A 21,722-nucleotide genomic window follows, 5' to 3' on the forward strand; every position below is an offset into this window, starting at 1 on the left:
AAAACTTTTTCACTCCCCTCACTCCCTCTGCGGCCCAACTCGTTGATTCTACCATGCAGCTGCCTCGTCGCACCTTCTCCGAATCTTTATTTTTACGGGGTCAAGACCACCGGTGAAACCCGGCGAAAGTCTACCCTCGTGTATTGTAGGGCATCGGGAGAAAGAATAGAATAAAGTAGAATGGGATTTATTATTATCCATGACAATGTTGGTCAAAATGGAAGCTTGGCACAGAAAGAACTTGAGAATAATTAGGTATTGTTGTTGCAAAGAAGGGATGGAGAGGAAAAAAAAAGTGCAATTACTCGTGGGTATTTCGACAGGTCGTAGGTAGGTTAGGATGTTCAAAAGAAAAAAAAAAAAGAAAAAAATTTTATTTTATTTTATCATATATTCAAGATAATTCGATGTCTGCAGGTAATGATCGGTTAGAGTTTGGAAAATTCTATCTCGGTACTTTTTTATAGAGCGTGAAATTTCCTGTGAGAATCTGTATTCGGATCGTTTGTAAGTAAAGCTGCTTACGAAAAGCAGAGATTCAAAGAAATTCCGGTTTTTTTTTTTCAAGTGTTATTCAAGTGAAAAATGGAAAAAATAAAATAGGCACCTGTAAATATCAATTTTAAGAGCTCATATTTAACCGAGACATTCTATTTGAGATACTCCAACAAACCTTTGATTCGCGTTTGAAGAAAATCTTTTTTATTCTCTTTGGAACATCCTAAGGTACATAACCACGAGTTTGAGAGTCTCGAGAATGAAATAGGCACGTAGTTACAGGTGGACGCGGACGCGCAAGCTAGCGAGGGATGAATGATAAAGATTAAAACAGAGCCTGGCCGCAGCTGGAATTGTTCGATCCGTTATGAGGTAGGAAGTAGGCATATCCGCGGTGCAGTGCGGAGTAATGAATTTTTCAACGCGGCAAGAGTCGGAGGAGGGCTATGAAAAGGAAATGAGACAAAAAAAAATTTTTTTTTAATGATGAGAAATAAAAATAAACTAATAGGGTTTTACGTAAGAGGGAAGATTCGAATGAATACATACAACTGTAAGCGAATGACATTGGCCGTTAAATAGTGTAACAAGAATCGAAGTCAACGAAGCCGTCAATTTTGTCGATAATTTATACCAATGTATTCGAAAAGCAAATGGAGGCGTTGATTTTTATTCAATGTTTAACATCGCGATAACGGCCCGGTCTTATAAACGAAGCAGTATATGCACGGCGTTAGGTGTTACAGCTGGGTTTTGCATGCCGGATGCGTATTGACCTGAATCATGATCCGATTTTTTCCCACACAGATCGAGTAAAATCAGTCGTACATTCAATTGGCCGAACCGCCGAACGCGTTGTTAATCAACAAAACTGTAATCATCTCTTCGTCGGAGGGACGCGACGCCGAGCCGACGCTCGTCGATGGCGATAATCAACTGCCGATAACCAGAGTTGAAATTATAACCTCGCTTGCGGCTTTGCTTCTATTACAAAAAAATACCCACGCATTTCACAGCTCGGAGACAATGCGACGTGAGCGGAAGAAAAATTCGGAAACGGTGTATAACGGATCGACAAAGAAAAAAAAAACGAATTCGTCTTTGAGTTTATATTTAAATAAACGAATTTTAATTCCGTATACATCGAATAAAAATCAAAATCTTCATTTATCAACGTAAAAAAGACACGAGCAAACCTTATGAGTTCCGAACGAAGATTCTGGTTAACATTCGATGTAAAGAATCAAAATTTATCTGTTCAAATATAAACTCTAAAAAGAAAAAAAAACATTCGATTGACCTGTGTTTAATGATTATTTTTTAATAAAAGTGATTCAAATGCGAAACTGAAGTTTGTATGGTTGTTACTTACAATGAATGAGAGATAGGTAATTTTTCTGAAATTCCGAAACATCGTTCTTGTCGTTATAAAAAGGAACTTCATCTGATGAAACCATTTTTTCTTTCATTAGTTACGTGGAAGAGATGAAAATTTGACATTCGCGTTGGCCGGTGTAATTGCTTCTTCGGCTTCCACGGGCTGCTGAAAAATATGGATACGTATTGATAGCCACGATGGCTTGATTAGTAGTGCGTTGTATATTTTGCAGCGACTTAGAAGCTGAGGTCAAAGGTCGGTATATTTGCCTTAAAGTCATTCTCCAGCCTAATGAAATGAAAATTAAAGCGGTAATACGGATTCGGTATACGCTACTAGTAAATAATGCGTATGCGATAAATTTTTCACCGAGTCAAACGTGGGGAATTTATAGGCATGCGTATAAGTCGATGATGCATTTGCATGCTTATATACTTTATTTTGCGCGTGAATGTCGAGCAACTATTCTAGGGCTACGGCGATGTTTCTAGACATTCGAAAGGTTTTGACGGGTCTCATGCATACCCAATGCGATTCCACTCAACACGTCTTATATACGTAGTCGTAGCGTGTCCAACTTCGCGTGCCTTTGCGGAACGACGCAACTATTTTTTTAACCGATCGAGAACAGTTTTCGCCTTTAAATTTTGTCCGAGACTCGTTCGAAATTCGATCATCGATTCGCTGAAAGAATTTCAATATTTATTTGTCATCGTTAATTGTATTCTCTGGATAATTATTTGTCAAAATTTTGAAACGGTTTGATTGGTCTTATGAAGCTGTGAGAATCACTTTTATTCAACGGTGCCGGAGTTGAAAGTACGAATAAAAATTTACAGAAGTTAAAGAAATTATCTGCCGCTCGATGTGAAAAGAAAAATCTGGATGATGAATTCATCGACTTTGATCAAGTTAAATTTTCGGAGGTGGTCGTCGGTGATGGACGTAACGCGTGATTCCGGCACATCTAGCTTTCGCTTTTGATCGGGATTCAACCTGTTGAATTCCTAGGCCGAGTTCTTCGGGGTCAGGAGGGGAAGTCGAGGATAAAACCTAAGGACTACAGGGCGGGACGAAAAGTGATACGGGAATGAGCGAGAAAATCGACTTCACGAATAAATTTACGACAGCTTACACGTATACCTACTGAAAATGCTCGCGTGTTAGATCATAAAATGCATTGAAAGAATTCAGAGTGTAATTTATTACATGATTTATCATGTAAAAATTGATGTAACGTATAAAGAAATCGCATAATAAATTACAAAAGCAGGACTCATCAGACATGCTAGATCAGAGTTCACACAGTTCGCTACATGTATAGTTGATTACACGATTTTTCATCTAGTATATCCGATGATTCGTGCTTTTGTCATTAATTACGTGATTTCTTATATATTTTATGAAATTTACAAAATACCTCCTGTAATAATTTATACACGCTGAATTCTTTGAAAGCATTACGCGATTTCACACACGAACATTTTCGGTAGGGATGTGAAACGGGTTCCGCCTTCTTTCGCCAACTTTAGTTCCGACTGTCATTATCTGAGGAATATTTTTACGTAGGTGCCTTCCGGTACCAACCTCGGCATGTCTGCCTCTCCACACCTACATACGCGATAGCGGATGGCGTAAAGTTTACAACTGTTTACCAACGTACTCGGCTTTAATTGATTCTTGACATGTTTGCGAGGCTCGTGCTGCTACCGCTTAATTCTGTATTATCTAAACGTCGCGTTATCTCCTGTTGATACACCGATTTTATTATCCGTTGTTCGATTTTTTTTGTCTTTTTTTTTCTCTCTCTCTCTCTCTCTCTCTCTCGCTCTTATCCGAACCTTATGCGAGATTTCACGTTCAACCTTTTCTCTCCACGTAAATTCGTTGGAAACGGCGTTCGTTTCGTTCTCCGTCGATCACTTATTTTCTCGTATTGTTATTAGTCGTGCAACTTACATGTAGTAACGATAATTGACCGGTTGAACGACGCGTCGATTACCTCCGTCTGACAAATTGTCGGGTCCCCGATATATGAGGCGGGGAGAAAAGTTGCGGCGATGATTGGCAATAATCGGCGACGACACTCGGTTCGTCTCCGATCCCGCGTACACCCAGCAACGTCGAGGCAAAGTTACCCCCTCGGATTCAAGTTTATCCGTCGCAGGTTGAAGTTGACGCCTTTCGTAAAAGCTTCACGCTTGCAGCATCACGTACCCGGCCTCGTTGGTGGGGGTGTCTGACTCGATCCGCGTGCATGTTTAGGTATACACAGGGTCACCCAAGTTCGCGTTCATTAATTAGGTGAGCGCAGATTTTGCAGCAGAGTTCGGAGACGGGATGGCGCCTCGAATGAAGGCCCGTTACTCATTACGTCGGAATTGTTCCCGAGCTTCGAATTTCAAATTCTGAGGCATGCGTGTCACCGCATGCGGGGAAAAAGGGACGTCCGGTCCGATTTATTTGCAACCAAATCTAGCCCAGCTTATTTCATCTCCACTCACAGCGTACGACCAACGCACTTTCGTGATTACTGCATACGAGCTGCCGTCGCGGGAGCAGAAATACCGCGTCAAAGGCCAGACGTGGGAGGTTGTTAATTACGTGGATTCGAAAAGGGCTTCTCCAAGGGTTCGATGCCGGCGAGCGAGGCGGCGAAGAGATTAGAAGGAAAAACGGAGAAATTGTTCGCCCGATGTATGGGTTTGCTCCTTGATTAACCGACGCTTACAGTCACGATTACAACGATCCCGGGAAAGTAACGATCAAACGTGCTGACCTGATCGTGATTATGGCCGGTCACAATATTTTTTATCCTTGGAGGGATATCACGTTCCCGATATTAGTGTAACAATAATCACCGCGTCAACAAATTCCAATCAATTATATGGTTTGCCGCGATGTCCGCCCTTCCTCGCTCCTCGAAGCACCTCGAAGCGTGTCACGTATCTCATCCCAATCACGCCAATACCTACCCACTTTCCGCTAGTGACCCTGAAACGGGAGTTAAAAACGAGACGATTCCTTGAAAGTGAACAGGGAAATACGGCGTTGCCGGATGCAGCGAGAGTGAAGGAGAGAAGAAGCGAGGAGATTCGGTGGATGGTTAAAATGAGAATGGCGATATTTCCCGAGGGTCGAGGAGCGGGAAGCGAAGCATCCGGGAATTATACAGCATACGGGTGTGTAAAGGAAGGACGAAGATGAAGATAAGAAGGACGGGATAAAAGAGAAGCAAAAAAGGTCCGAGTAATTCGGTCATTTTGAAGGTACGTCACGGGCTGACCGTAAAGATCTATTCAAGCCGGTTAAAGATATAACCCCGGCATGCGTAGGTACACCCGTAATGTAATGCATGTGAAACGCGAGGTCCGGCCGGTCGGCCGAATCTTATGAGTCGCTCAGCTGTCGCCGCCGTCATCTTAGGCGAGCAACCAGATAATATGAGCAGCGATATTATCGCGTCATCAAAATTCCAAAAGAAAAATTTGAATCGCCGTAGGGGAGTGGGAACGGATTCGAGCGTCGCGACGCCCTCCGACGCCCCATGGCGCCCCATGGGCGCTGGACCGCGCATGCCGACCGTCCTCGACGTATTTAAAGGGGGTTCGCACGCGATTCACCATCACTGTACCTTCATCCGCTGACAAGGCGTTCTCTGTACCACCGCTCACTGTCTGTCTGTCCGTTACTCGGAGAGCTATCGAAGAACCGGAAGTCCCTGAAGCTTAAGTCGAGGAAATCAAGAGTTATCCGGAAATCATCGCGCTACGCTTATATATTTTAATATCAGGTTAGTCGTGCACCGTCAATTCCAAAATACACTCGTTCCAAACGACTTTTTTCAACTTTTGTACACATGGCGTTGACGCTATTACATTGCGGTAGGCAAAGAATTTTTTAGTAAATTCAACGGCGACAATTCTGAATGGCGATTCAACCGTTTCATCGTCACGATGAAAGTATATCGCTGCGTTTGGGGATTAATCGAGGTTTCGAAGTACGACGAAGAAGTCGCAGATTTGACTTGTTGCAGATTCTCGAGAAGGTTTTTGATCCCGGGGCGTAATAGAACTCTATCCGTCTATCTATTTATCTCTGCGTCTAGATTCATTAATTAGCTAAGCGGGTCTGCGTTTGCGACTGTATTAAAGGAATTCGATAAAAGAATCGCCTCTTCTTCTCCGCTTATTATACCGATTAGGCGAAAAGTCGTCTCAAAAGTTGAAAATCCGTAGTCGTAGACGCGCGCTGATAACGGACGGAACGCTGAAGAAAACGTTCGAAAGCCGAGGGTGAGTTATTGGTGTGTAATTTTCAATTATACCGGCTGAATGAACTTTTGCGAATTGGTTTTGTTGCGTCGTAATTGTTGGCGGAACGCGAACCGCTGTTGACCGGCTCATCTTGTACTTGGAATTCGGAAACAAAGACTCAGCGTCGTTTCTCACGCATGGCGCATTGCCGAACCATCCCTCTGGCATTAATTGATTCGCGTTACGTAAACACCTACGCACAAGCAGTCCACCGATTCATTTCAATTTCATTTCAATGATCGTTCAAACACACGCACATCTATATATATATATATATATATATATATATATATATATATATATATATATATATTATACCGATGCGATCACGATTCATCCTTCGTGGATTTCCAATCGCGAGGGACACTATAATCGATGATCCGATAGCAGGTGGCAGAAAGTGCAAGGCATAGACTTTTTCGCTTACTTCGTACGTTCACCGACTCGACCCGTGCTCTCCGATCTTCTTCTCGAATTACGCGTAAGCGATCGTAATCGCGAAACTGCGGATGAATTTCGCGTTGAAATCGTACCGACGACCGGCAAAAAAGACAAACGCGGATCGTTCAAGTGGAGAGTGTCGACGTCTAGTCAGACGCGACGGCCGACCTAGGAGCAGCCCGTTCCCCTCGCTGAAACGTTTCCGCGCGAATTTATACTTGGAAAATTTTTTTACGTGATTGAGCGCAGAATGGAGATAAAAGGATTCAACGTTTCGAAAATCCAAATCTCGTAAGGTAAGACTGAAGTAATTTTGTATTTCATTTGCAAAAAAGTGCTAGGGTGATTTTGGGTAACGGTTCAGCAGCAGAGTTCTTGAAAAATACTCACCTGGCCATTATTTAACGTGTATACGGGGCATTCGACGTCAAATTAGCGGCCCGTGCACCTCACCTTTTTCGATTTTAATCTTTTTTTAGTATGAGATTCTTACCGACAGAGAAAGGTCTCGACATTTTTTTCACATCTTCTGAGCCACTGGTATAATTTGAAAAAAAAATGGAAAAACCAATTCCGAAAAGGCCTTTCATAAAAATCTGAACACATTCGGACAAATTCTATGATTAGTATTGCGACCTTCAAGTACCGCGCGATATTGAGATCTCAAAAGAAAAAAAACTTCAAGCCCGACGTGGACAAATTAAAAACTTGCAAAAAATTAGCAGATATCGATATCCGATTATCGTGTGCTGATCAAAGATCGCATTTTAAATCATTGAATCGGTGTGAATTTTGGCAGATTTTTAAAAACCGCGTCTCCGGAATTGGTTTCGCAATTTTTTATAAATTTCACCAGTTGCTGAAGAGAATCTGAAAAATTGCCTGGACCCTCTTCGGTTGGTAAGATCATCATACTAAAAAATGATAAAAATCGAAAGAGGGGTGAGGTAGATTATAGGCTTATAATTTGACGTGGAATGCCCCATAAATTATCCAAGAAGTTTTTAAACTCTTCTCTCAGCTTTGTTATAATTGTCGTACCATAGAGCTTCCTTTTACAAAAACATCAACTCATGAGTTTAGGTTTCACGCGGAGCCGAGAAAAGAAGAGGAGAAAAAAATTCGAATAAGGACCTGATCCAGTTTTGACTTTGTAATTTTTTTTCCTGGAAAAAATAACGCGCCATATCCTACGGAATACTACGGCAAGCTCGGCGAAAAAAGTTTCTGATGCATAAACATGCTGAAAACATTATTCTAATTCACGTAAAAATGCAGAGTTCGCGTGTTGTTTAACACGTTATTTTTTCTCTCTACAAAAATACGATTAGATCGAGGCAGGAGTAACACACCGGCGAGAAATCAAATAAACAGAGAAGAGAATTGGATAGCCTCATATATCGGTGTATAGCAAAAAACATGCCACTGCCTCGTGAAATTTAATTCCTGATTGGATTAAAGGCTAAAACTTTTTCGCGTCGGTCAGAACCGTAGAACTGAAATTGCGAACTTGAGCAGGGTAGAATTGACCAAGTATTTTTGCCAAAGAATTTGGAAAAGTTTGCTGGAAGGAGATTCCGAATGTTGGCAAGTAATTCACGAATGACCGGAAAGCCTTCTCGCGTATTTAACAGCCTTTAACCTCGACGCGTCCCCTCGCTTTGTGCCGGGGAGAAGTTCGAACTTGAGAAATATCTCCGAAGAATTTTTCCTTTCCTCGTTTGATCTTACACCTAGAGTAGTGCCTAAAGCACATCGTGTATAAGATAAATATATTCAACGGCGAAAGAAGAAAGATCGTGTCTTTGCTGAAACATGGTACCTATCCTGAAAATTTGATGATCAGTTTTTCCGTTTCTTCGCTCTTTCGCTTCTTCGCGAAGTTTTTGAAATATTTATAGCCTAGCTGATGTTCGAAAAGGGTACGAAAAACAGAATGTATGCATGCTAATTCGGACGTGTGCATTGTATCGTACATGCTGCGTCGGTTGGCACATGAAAAAACGGGGCTCGATTCGTGGGAAATATAAATTCGCAGATTCGGGTCAACGATCGTCTTATTGTTAGACGTACCTCGAGTATTCCGAAACATGGCAGGACGTCGAAAGCCTCCGTAGCTAGTTCAACAAGCGCGACGATTCACAAGTTTGAGATGATCTTTGACGGGCCAAGCCATTCGGAATTCGCAAAGCCGTGGAATGAGAAAGGAAATCGACTCGGATCGCGTGGAACGCGGAGGTGAAAGGTAAAGGCTCGAGTCGCGAGGGGGAAATCGTCATTCGATTCCGACGCGAAATTGGGAACACGTGTAACAAGAGGACGAAGACGAGGAATGTCAGGAGTCTGGTTGAGCCGGGCGAAACGCGTCCCTGCAATGCTTTCGGAGCTATTTGCGCCGCGTAAAAAGAAGCAGGGCGAAGAGATGATCAACGTGAGAATTCGCGTTAACCCCGGGCCTAATTCACCGGCCTTCCGGCCGCAGGCACGCTGCTTGTCGGTTAACGCAGGGTGGGAAATAATTAAAGGCGAAGGCTGCGAGAGCAGCGCGTAGGGCGAGAGGGATCCTCGGTTATCCCGAGTCTCTGACACTAATCAAAATGACACACTCGAGGAAAAAATATGGAACGACGCGCCGGCTCGTTGCCAGCACGATATACATGCCGGTCTAACGGACGTTAATTAACTTTATTTGCCTCATGGCCGTCCTATTGACCCAAGGATCAGTCGTCGGATCCTCGTCTTTTGCGACGTGTCGTCTTGTTATAACGGAAAGAAATTTGACGATTGGATGAAATTGCGATTCAGCCCTGATCGATCGCCGACTCTCGTTCGAAAGCAGGACCGTTGAGCCGGGCGCTAATCAACCCTGAGGGAAAAAATTTTCATCCAGAAAAATGAATACATTTTCGCGGGTCGTTTGGAGGTATTTCGATCCGCCGGAATCCGCACCCTCGTTATCGGAAAATTGGCGGCTTATACGCGGTGAAATCGGCGAGCGTCAACCTGCAGTCCCTTCGATCATTCGAAGTTTTGGGAAGCCAACCGAAAACGCGGAGGGAAGCTGGCACAATATTTTAGTTACCTGTATCTGAAATTCCCCGAGTTTTCCCGATCTGTAAACGACGATTCGCGACTTTCAAATTTCCGAAGGATCGCGCAACTTAGCGAGTTCTCTTCTTCGGCTTTACGTCTCTTCTTGCAATTCGGTATCTGTCTTTACACTCGTCCCTTCTTGGCAGCGTTCAGACTTTCGGACAGCTGGGAGCGAGCCGGGAGACGAAGAAAGTAATCCTGAAGAGCCGGGAGTCGGTTTCCCTTTATTAGATCCTAGACGGGTTCTCGGCTAGCTGGTCGTAGCTCGCAGCGGCAGTGCGATGCAGTAACTTGAGCGAAAAAGAAGAATCAGGGAGTGGAATTTATTTGATTCCGCGTCAACGCGGACGTCGAGCAAGGTGCTCTAAAGAATTTTCCCCTTTTCGGTACAGCTTGTACAGTGAGCTTGAAACACGCGGATAGCCGGCTGTAGGCTCACTCGCAGAATATTCGATTATACAAATTCACACGATGAGAAATATGCGAATTAATCCTTTGATTAGAAAACGTAATACACTCGTTCGCAATACCGCAGAGCATAAGCTCAAACTTCTTCGCTTCGGGGAAAAACGTCGCGAATATTGTCTCTTCCGTTCGGCCCGACCAAGACCGGGATCAACGCTCGTACCTGCAATAAAGTTGATAAAATCTCGTGGACGGTGGTTCGTTCGAGATTAAAAAGTGCCTTCACAAAGATTTCCCAGCGTGCGTAATCGGGTAATAATTAAAATCTCGCAGTAACGGGGGGGTTAAAAAGTCTTTGTTCGAACCCGGAGAACGCCGCGTCGACAACGCGTCTGTGTTTTACCGATCCTCGGTAACGTCGGCTTCGTCGAGCTCGAAAGCTCTCGAACGCCGGTACCTACGTTAATTTCATATTTATTAAACGGGGAAATCTGGATCGACGGGGAGTCACAGTGGCTGCGGTAAGTCGGCTTGCGGAGGGATGCGCAGATATTTCTGCCCGCCTTAGGAGCTTAACGACGCAATTTCTGAAGCTTAATTGTTCCACCTTCACCGACGATCGCAGTCGATGTATTCTTCAAGATGAGAAAGCGCGGAACGACGCCGACGGCCACCGGATTTCCCTCGACGGCAAACCCGCACTTATCAGCTCGGATGCCGGTTTTCTCTCCCGGCGGATGCAGAGAAGCAACGTAGGATGAATTCACTTTGTTCCGCAAGGCGGCCGTGAAATTTACCTCATGGAAATACGGTTTTTCGCCTTTCATCTGCTGCGAGCGTCCCGAAAAATCCTCGATAGATTACGGACCGTCATTATTCCTACCCGTTGGTCCGTGATCGTTACGCCTGATCGTTACACACGTCGCAGAACCGTTTATCAAAGTTGCGAAAATATTCACTTGTGTCTATGTCGGAATCGTTTGTTCACCGAGACGACGATTCGTGGCCGCTGTACGGCGGTGAACGAAGGAATAAAAAATGCACCGTTTCTTTTTTTTTCTAATGGAAGCAAAGATAATAAAATAATAATATTTGAGCAAGTTATTAGGCATTTTTGAATATTTGTTGATATTTATTTCGTGTATTATACTCAAATGTATACCTCATAACTTCCCTAAGCATTATTATCTTATTACCTTTTCTACGATCCAAAAAAAAAAGTAGTCAAAAAGGCGCTTTTCTTTTCTTTTTTACAGCGGTGTTACTCCTCAATAATTCAGTCAGGAACGACTCCTGTAAATCCAATGAGTGTGTTGACCTTGTGATTAGTTTCTCTCGCGGTAATTACGGAAGCGACTTCGTCCTTTGAGTAAGGCAGTTAGTCAAATTTTGATCGTGATTGTATGTATAAAGGGCTCCGGTTTTCGTGACGAGGAATATATTCCCCAAGACGTTGCAAAGAGGCTTTACCGGTGGGCTTTAATTTTTGACACACTCAAAAACTTGGCCGGCTAATTTCAAACTAAATTTCATAACTATGATAATTACGCAACATGCGTGTAGTTCCTACTTCGCTCAGGATGAGGGAGGCATCGAATAGAGAGAACTGCTTTACGACGTCTCGCACGTCCTCGTCTCTTTGACTTTGTTTTTAAACACCATTCAAGCACGCGATAGTTTCTGGAACAAGGAAAACGCGCTAGTGGGTGCAAATTGAGACCAGGAAGAAAACGGAAATTGCCACTTTCATATTCAGACGGTGTTGCCTGTAGTAACGTTCGTCTTCGCCTCCTCTCCTTCTATCTTCGATAAATTTTCCCATCCGCGACCCCATACGCACACGTTTTTCCAGGTAGTTATAGACAACATTTTTCGCTTACAAAGCTCGCTTCATGGGTCGAAACGATCAACTCTTAACAAAAATATCGCGTTCATGGGATATCCGGCGACATATGTCTTGGAATATCCGATCGCGCAAGGGTGGAATATTTTTACACTAGGGTCGCAGGCGCGGCGTGAAATATCGCCGATCAAATAAACTTCTATACCAGTCGTTTTTGTCATTATTTTTATTATTGCTGTTCGAATTTTACCGGGTAGAAATGCCTACAGATAAAGGGACTCGCACGCGGTGATTCCCACAGTTTCGCAACGCTGTATTCTACGCTCGGTTGAATATCGGGGCAGGTAGATATGTAGAAATATCGAATAGCTTTTCATCTGCGGGGGGGGGGGGGGAGGGGGTTAGGAAAACAAAAGGTAAATGTTATCGTATTCCTGTTTCCGCGCGGCCGGGGAACAAGATATTCGATATATCGCGTCCACCGTCATCCCAGCATCGATCGCTTACTCACGTTATGCGAATTTGTAAGTTTCTTTCCTCTCCCCCTCTCATATCCATTTCACCCCTATTTACCATACTTTTATTTTACATGCACACACGTTCCGATCAGTTTACTTTTATATATTCCTATATTGTCCCTATTCAGCTTGAAATTCTGCGTGTAAATCATTTTCTGTAAACTTGGTTTCGAGTTTCGATTCGGCATTCCGTTGGAGCAAAGCATATTTTTCACTCCATGGTCTGCCGGGAAGATTGCGTGTTACAAAAACGTCGATTAATATGGCTCGCGTTTTATCAACGCTTAACGACGCAATTAACGATCGAAGTACAATTAGCCCTCAATTAGGAGATAAAGGGGCTTATGGTAAGCCAGAAAGGAGAGAAATAATTTAAGCCTGCGGAAGGGGACTGCAGAGGCCAATTAGGAAATCCTGTGATACATATCGGAAAATCCCATTTTTCCCGGCTCACCCACGAAAATTCATGCCGGGAGGGAATTCCGCGTTTCTGTCCGCAGACGAGCAACAGGTTGGTTTATTCGTGCCGAGGCTTAGGTCCTCGTGTCTCACCGTCACCGAGGAGTTGAATGATTAGCCGTCTGCAGCTGGATTCGCGACGTGGAAGTCGCTCGAAAATAAAGTCGTTTAATCTGGAAAGGTTATTTAGCAACGGAGCAAACAACAGACTAAGAATCGACTGATTGTAGGGGGACACTGAGAGAATATAGCCCCAATTAGATAGCGACTGCGGTTTGCCAACGCGCTTATTTGACAAGTTGGTGGTCCTAAATATTAAAAATAAAAACATATTGTGTAAGTGAAAGTGTCCAATATGTTTATACTTTCAATTCGAATTGTAGGATATAAATCTGTCCGCGTTACCTTGCTGGGTAATTATTATTAGATGTTTCTAGGAAAATTGTCCACGTTGTGAAGTCAAAAAATGAAACATGTTACGTACTCCAGTATTTGTTGAGTTTCAATACCGTCAAACATTACTCTTGACAATGAGAAATATGAAGAATTCTTTTGGTGCCATCTAAATAAGAAATTTAAAGAATCGTTTTGCCGCCATTCAGAGAAATATTTGTCCGATAGCTCGGCAAAGCTGATTCGATGAACTCTTCATAATTTGATTGCAATTTCAAAATTTTCACCCCGTATGGCTAAGAGTATAATTTAAACGCTTATATATCTGGAAACGGGGGATGAAAATAATTGAATTATCCGGGACTAGCTATTCGTACAAATATTTGAACGGATTGGTTTTCCTTTTTTCCCAAATCTGCGGAGTCGCGGATCGTGATCACGTATGTGCCAATGTTACGCACTTATATGTGCAAATACAGGCTTTTACACGCGACACGCCAACAAATTTCGCCCGACGAGGCGTCCGTCGCATAAAAACGGACTCGCTGAGGTAATTAAATTCCTGACATCGCCCGGGATAGTCGAGCCGTGAGCTTAAAGAAGATTAGACTTTTGTGTACAAGCCTGCATTTCCGAGGGCTGCTCGCCTGCAGAGACGGGAAAATCCCTACGCTGACTCCGGGCCGCCGATTCGCACGATTGAGCACGCCCAGTTTTGTTACGCTCTTTAAATTCCACTTTCTCTCGTGCCTTCCGCTCGGATAGCGTCTTATTATCACATATCTCATACAGCTATTATAGCGGGTCTAGAGAGACGCGAAGGTCAGAAATATTACCAAGCGATCGTAGGTACGTACCTACGTTTTACCTACTCGATTACATTCGCGTTGCGCGGAAACTTGTATTATATACATCGGGGTGAGCCGTACCTTCGTGATATTCTTTATTGAATTGAGAAATAGTAACCAATAGAGGAAATCTTACGACGGCAATATCTTCGACTGCTATCCTGACTCCGTTGTCGCGAGACGAAGCAGCGTTTAAATATCGCAGACTTGGAAGCGTTTGAAGTACGAGGTGAGAGAAGAAGCGGAACGATGTTCACTGCAATTTTCGTTCCCGGGTGAAAAGTTGCCTTAAACGGATATTGCATAACAGCGTTTACGGGACACAAGGTAGACTTCTACGTAGCTTTTGAATTACTTGACGTCATTCGTTTCGTTGAATCTAGTCGGAAGCCTAGCCGTGCGAAAAACCGGGCCGTTGTATTAATGTCGTTGATTTACCGAATGTCGCCAGATGACGACCACCTGTTGACGTCGCCCCGTCGATCAATAAAGTTATAAACGATCCGCGGAGAAAGTTTCGCGACAACAAGGCGACGGTTGTATCGGACGAAAAGAGGGCAGCGATCAACCTTCATCCCCTTGTTTCAACCCTCCTGCGAAAGTGCTCGGAAAATTATAAAGGCTTGCGAATTGTCACGCGGATTTAATTACACCCGGCATTCGGAAACGAGGAACGGGGTTGAAATTCCGAATTTAGAAAGTTTCGAAAGCGCCGAATATCGGAAGGACGAAATCCCGACAGGGCGTAACTCCGACAAGTCAAAGTTTCGAAAGTGCGAAAACGAGAAAATGTGAAAATTTTATCTAAATTCTGAGTGCTCGAAGATTTTCAGTTCTGTGAATTTCTGGCTTCATCAAAATTTCACCACTTTAATCTTTCTTTGTTTTGAATTTTAGATATTTTTACGTTGGTAAAAATCCAGGTCATTCCGATTTTTGATACCCACTTGTTGAACAAGCTACGCTTTGCGAGTATATTTTGACTTTTGTAATTTTACTCTATGAAAGCCTTGATTTTCGAAACTTTGCCCTGTCGTAACTTGAATTTTCTTAATCCTGCATCTCGGAACTTTGAGCCGTCGGGTTTCCGACCATTCGAAACTTTGTTGTGTCTTCAAAGTTTGATTTCTTTACTTCAAGTTTCGCGACCAAATAATTCGGAATCAAGCGCTTTCGGACCTTGTCAAATTCGAAACTTCAACCTCACCCGGGAACCGACTATAACTCACGGACATCCGGATCCTCTGTCCTTCCAATATCGCGAGCTCGGCCAAGAAGCAAAAAATCTAAACATCCACCCAGCCCAGCCTGACCTTTCTTCTTCGACATTCGTCGAATGTCCCCCTCCCGCAGGATGAGGTGCAACACAGGAATACTCGCCCTGGTCTGCCTGACTTCGGCCGCCCTGATGTCCGGCGAGGCTGCCGCCCTTCCCCCGGCGCAGTGTAGTCCCGGTTTTCTCGACGAGGTCCCACCGAGGATTCGCAAGGTCTGCGCGGCCCTCTCGACCATCTACGAGCTGGGCTCCGCCATGGAAACCTACCTCGACGAAAAAAGTGAGTCTCGACGTTTCGCCTCCGTCGACATAACGGTCGCTCGGACGATCGAGAGTCCTTTATAAAAATGTTGATACTTTTTCAGCGTACAACTCTGGCCCGGTTATCCACGGAAACGTCCCCCTGCCTGACAGCGGAGTGAAACGTCAGGACGTCGACCACGTCTTCCTGCGTTTCGGGAGGCGACGCTAGGCGTCGGGAAGCCGCTGACCGCGCTTATTCCTAAGACGGAAGACGACGCCCGCAGCAAATCTCCCGACCCTCTATTTCCGGCAGAAAATTTTTCAAACAAATTTCAACAAGTCACAATTATTGTTCACGTCGTAATTTCTTTGTCACGACGCGTTTCAATGTCGAGAATATAACACTACTTAGCTTTTACGTTCAACAACACCACCCAGTATCACAACACCGATCGTTCAATGAACGCGCGAAGAGAGAAATAACGTCAATTATCAAAATCTAAGGTTGAAGGTTGAAGCAACGCGATATAGGAGCAAAAGTTCGTTGACGAATCTTTCATCAGGTCCTAAAATCATCTTTTCCTGTGTACTTATCTCTGGAACAGCCGCTGTATGCATTTTTTACGGCAGCACAAAATATAAGATAATTCTTCAACTGGCACGGCAAAAGCTGACGTGCCTCGTTACGTATTTGCGTTTACTCTTGAACATTCGCGTCGTGACGATCCTAGTCAGTATTTACATTTAATTACACACGCTGAACGAGCTAATAAACCTGTCAAATACCTACGTAACATCGTATCGTATTCGAAAGTTCGTATTGTTATCTGCACCAACCACCTCGACACACGTACGTTATCTATTTTACATATACAATTAACAAATCAACCGCAGTATTATTATACATTATACAAATAAATATATTATATACATACATATATATATAGACACATATATATATGTATTAAAGCTATTTGACGTTTAAATAAAAACCAGAATCAATCTAATCAGATATCTTTCAACCATTTTATCTTAACAAGTTAATCGTACTCGTTGTATTAATTTGTCACCTGCCTGAGAATGCCTGCCTTCCATGTTACCAAAATAAAGAAAATGAGGGTAAACCGGCGGCGGTGCGGAGTCACGTCGAATCGCTCGATGAGCGAGGCGAAAAAATATTCGAGAAACATATCGTTGATATGTATTATTTTTTTTTTTTTCTTCTAAACGTCCGTCAATCCGCATCAAACTCAAAGTGTCACGAGAACCTGTAATCAAAGCGGACGGATAACTTATCTCGGCATCCGCTTTGCGCGAAGAGAGATCGTGACGACGGATTGGGAAGTTGATCAATGAACGAAGATTAGAGATTACTGGTAAGAGCGAGGAGTCGAAAAAGGCGAAAAAACACGAATCGCACTATCTGGAGTGCAACGGATCGTTTGGCACGCCAAGCCTTACACGGATTCCGTTCATTGCATCATCATCGTCCAGCAGCGGTTTGAATCAGAACGCAAGCATTGTCTTTAAATTTAGAAATCGGGCAGCATTAAGTGCACATTCTCACGTGCCACTCGACGCTTCGCTTATTTTCAATATCACTCGCATCTGTTACCTCAGGGTTTGATCTACCAGGTATCGGTATCGATTATCAAGCACCATCCCGTACACGTGATACGATGTAACATTTAAGTTCACACGTGAGAATCACGCTCCCCTTTATTTATAGAAGATAATCAAGCATGTGGTACAGCACGTGCACTCAGACTCGCGGCACGACATCGATGCAGTATTTTCCCGTATCCGAACGTGGCCCCTTCGATTTCCCGGAAGGCAGATAAAGAGTTGATCCGATGAATAGCTGAATCCTCTCGCACAATAATCATAATGGTAAACAGACCGCTATGGCTTCAGAAGATTCCCGACGTTGATTTCGGAGGAGAACGGGGAAAATTAGAATTACGTATAACCGAGTATTATATGCACGAACAGCGAGCGCGCAAGTTTCATCTGGCGGCTGTTATTCCGGCATTATTTTTTGCTCGTCGTGAAAATTCCAGCGAGATAACTAAACAATGTGTAATTGGATTACGAGGATGAATTATTAATTGGATTCAATTACGGGGAAACGAATGCATCGAGCCGGTACAGCAGTGCGGGGATGTTAATTTTTCACTCGTATCCGAGTGCCATGTTTGTACAGGTCAACGACGGTGGGAGGGGGTAAGGTTGGAATGCATGAAAATCAAGCAAGAAGCGGTCCGTACGCGAAGTGTACCGTACACGGTTTGTTACGGGAAATTCTCACAACGCTGCAAAGTCTGGTATTTTTTTTTTTTTTTTTTTTTTTTTCTCTACATATTTATTCAACAAGACATTTTTTCCACCCCGGAATCGAGGGGTGGGAACGAACCCTTTGTCATTCCCGGCGCGCAAGAGTTGCGATCGAGTTGGTATCGTGAGCCGCTTAATAAGCCAGGAACGTCAAAGGATCGCGTACGTCGCTTCCATACCGCGACGAGCGCGCGAAGGAGAATAATTACAACGAAACCAGAGAAAACTTGGATATTCGTATCGAGTTATTTATCTCTGCCGAAGAAGTTTTACTCTTGCAGGCGGTTCAGGCGGACAGCCCTCGTTTTTCAACGAGTTTTTAAAAAGACGAGAGAACGAGAACTCCCATTTCGCGGCGGAGAGATCGGCGACGTTGCAGCTCGTCCGTCGGTCCGTCTCGGAATGAAGAAAGTCGGAATAATTGAGTGAGCTACCCCGACTGCAGAGGGAGCAGCGAGACTCGAATTAAGGGTGAAGGCAATAAAAAACGTCTTCCGGATCAGAGGCTAGAGTGAATTAGGCGGGTGGTGCGTCGGCGGTGTACGCGAGGGCTGATCGGCGACGTTGACGTGGGTGTGGAAAACGCTGCGCTCGACTCGGTGGCACCCGGGAACGACGAAACGAATGACAATGAGACGCAGCGCGAGCAGGTATCCCGATTGGCATGCAGGAACGCACGCACAGGAGGAGAACAAATATTCTGGCAGTAATTGCCACGAGGGTACCGAGGCATTAATCTTACCTCCTGGTTCAGCACGATCGCGCCGACCCGCCATCGGGGACGCTCTATTAATTACCGGCTGACTTCGTTTCGGTTTCGGATCATCCGGTGCAGCGCAATCGAGCATTTCCATGATGCGAAGGGTTTTTAAACGGGTGTCTAATAGACGTTGAAATGAAACAAGTCGTTAATACCAGGTGCGTATATCATCCACTTTCTTATCCCGAATGCTGTTTTCGAGTATAAATTGCAAATGAAACACTGCGAAGACGCACGTTTTTTACAATAGCCTGGGATGAGAAACGTACGTTCGAAAAATTCCCCCTCTTTTCATCAGGAGAAAAAGGGAAAAACTAATTACGGAAATTTCTTCGACGCGGATATATCTATGTGAAGAAAAAAATGTAGGTATGTGCGTATGAGATTTAGCGACAATGCATTTCACGTGCAAAGAATGGGTTGTCACTCCGAGCTATCGAAGCCGCCCACCAGGTGCGGTACCACCTCCCTAATCGTCTTTGAAGCGATAAGGAACGGAGAAATAAATTGACCGGTTCCGCTTGCGGATCGATTAGTGCCGAATAAACGCATTATGATCAACGCGAAGAGCACGGTGAATGGCGTGGCCGTCATCGCAGCCCTGCTCTCGGTCCTCGCCGAAGGCAGTCCGATCGGGAAAAGTGACGAGGGTAAGTATCGAAAGCGCGTTACCGGGGACCGTCTCACCTTGAAAACCATCCAAGACTCCCCTTCCGATTCTAGGCTGCTCGATCCTGATCAACGGCGGCCTCGCCGAGCCCCAGCCGCTGATTCTAAGGCCCGGTTTCGAGGGCGGTTACGTCATCCCCGAGGAGACGGGTTCCGGAAGCGTGACCCTCGCGGTGGGCGAGTCCCTGCGGCTGGTCTGCCTGGGAAACAGCTTCGACCTAGAGACCAGCGAGCCGGTGGAAGACGCGAACGTGACGTGCGTCGGGGGTACGACCTTCACCTTCGAGGGCCTCGGGATAACGGAGGAGTTCGAGAACATCGGTTGTCTGAGCTACCCGACGCACACCGCGAGGCGGACGGGGGTCGCCTGCCCCAACGGCGAGGTCTGCGAGATCGGGTTCGACCTCGGAGACGGCGACTTTCAGCGGTTGATCACCCTCTGCCACGACGACGTCGACCAGAACACGATCCTCGCCCACGCGAAGGTCCCGGCGGTTATCGACGCCGCCCAGACCTCCTTCCCTCGTCCCGGATTCGTCAAGGGCGACTTCTACGTCGGCGTATCAATGGCCAACATCTACACCAGGGTTAACCAGCGCGCGACCCTCGCCAGGATAATCGGGAGCGAGGAACTCGCCCTTGAGTACCTCCCCGCCTCGGGGACCTACTACTGGGCGAAGGGTCACCTCGTCGCGAAGACGGACCTGATCTACGGTGCCCACCAGCGCTCGACTTTCTACTACCTGAACACCGTGCCGATGTGGCAGAACATCAACGCCGGCAACTGGGGGATCGTCGAGGCGAACCTTAAGAACCTCGCGACCAACAGGGACGTCGACCTCGACGTGTGGACCGGGTCCACGGGCGTTCTGACGCTCGCCGACGTGAACGGCGACCAGCAGGAGATCCACCTCTACGTCGACGAGAACAACAACCGGGCCGTACCCGTCCCGAAGCTGCTGTTCAAGGTCGTCTGGGAGGAGAGCTCGGGGCTCGGCGTCGCCTTCGTCACCGTGAACAACCCCTACCTCGAGGAACTCGACGACGAGCACGTCATATGTACGGACGTCTGCGACCAGGTATCCTACCTTACCTGGAACCCTACGCGCAGCGACCGAGGCTTGAGCTACTGCTGCGAGGTCGACGATTTCCGGAAAGCCTTCCCCGACATACCCGAGTTCACGACCACCGGGATCTTGGCTTGAAGTCAAAGTCATCGTCATCGTCATCCTCGGCCGCGACTGATCCGTTAGCCTTTGACGTCTCTTAGCCAGCCGATCCCTTTCTTTCGGTCTCTCGGGCTGTTTGGCGAACGGTTTTAGTCGTGAGTCGAGGCGAATGTGGGGGGAAATAAATAAAATCTTCCAATTATTATTCAAGTCGTAATTTTGGACGTTCGTTGTTGATGAAATGTTGCGCTCCCGTTCCCTACGCGGCTTTCATCGGCCTAGAGACCCCGTCGTTGTTATCGAATGACGTATCATGCTATTTTTTCGAATCGAGCACTATGTTTAAACTAATTGTACCGCAACGGAGAAACCCAGGTACAGTATAAAGCTGACGAGAGTTATTATCTAGTCGCTGAATGAGCCTTTTCGGTTGACAGGTATTTTCTTCTCGATACGCGTAGGCGTAGACGTCCGTATATAATATATTGTACGATACGGTGAAAGGCAAACAATATTGTGAACCAATATTGAATTGACATCGAAGTAGAAATTCATTAGATAGGTATAATAAACCTCTGATAACGGTACCCGTAATTTTCTCCAACTGTCGTTATATTTTTTTTCATATTTCTTTATTAGTTATTTATTTTCATATTTTTATTTTGTCATGATATACTTCAATTATAGAGAGTGTAATTGCACCGGATACGACGCGACATCTATCGTGAAAATGTCATTTTTAACATTGATGTATATTTTCTCCTCGAATATAATATTGCATGTATGTATGTGTATGTATGTATGTATGTACAATCTGGTCAGGTCAATGATATTTTTACATGATAATATACATGATTCCCTGGAATTATCTATTTTTTTTTTATGTTTCCTATTGATTGTTCGCTGATTTTATCTAGACACACGTTACGACGCTGCGCGAGCAGGTTTCGGCAGCGCAAAACTATTATCTATAATTAATCGTGTGGGTGTAACACGTCCGATCCCAATCGATTCAAGCCTAAGTTACTTTAAACCGACTTCGCGGTATTCGCATCCACGCGTGATTATTCAAAATCTAA

At 44.8% G+C, this 21,722-nt stretch overlaps 2 protein-coding genes across 2 annotated transcripts; both read left to right on the forward strand.

Moving 5' to 3' along the window:
- The first annotated feature begins 5,511 nt into the window (after positions 1-5,511).
- On the forward strand, positions 5,512-16,715 carry LOC124309223 (myosuppressin). The gene is made up of 3 exons (XM_046772645.1): positions 5,512-5,669; positions 15,546-15,748; positions 15,834-16,715. The coding sequence occupies exons 2-3, from the start codon at positions 15,547-15,549 to the stop codon at positions 15,938-15,940; spliced, it is 309 nt and encodes a 102-aa protein (XP_046628601.1). The 5' UTR covers positions 5,512-5,669; position 15,546; the 3' UTR covers positions 15,941-16,715.
- Positions 16,716-19,347: 2,632 nt separating this feature from the next.
- Positions 19,348-21,237, forward strand: LOC124309218 (uncharacterized). Its single transcript, XM_046772636.1, has 2 exons — positions 19,348-19,455; positions 19,529-21,237. The coding sequence occupies exons 1-2, from the start codon at positions 19,359-19,361 to the stop codon at positions 20,677-20,679; spliced, it is 1,248 nt and encodes a 415-aa protein (XP_046628592.1). The 5' UTR covers positions 19,348-19,358; the 3' UTR covers positions 20,680-21,237.
- Positions 21,238-21,722: the final 485 nt, after the last annotated feature.

Source organism: Neodiprion virginianus, chromosome 7, assembly GCF_021901495.1.
Source record: "Neodiprion virginianus isolate iyNeoVirg1 chromosome 7, iyNeoVirg1.1, whole genome shotgun sequence".
In the NCBI taxonomy this organism is placed as follows: Eukaryota; Metazoa; Arthropoda; class Insecta; order Hymenoptera; family Diprionidae; genus Neodiprion; species Neodiprion virginianus.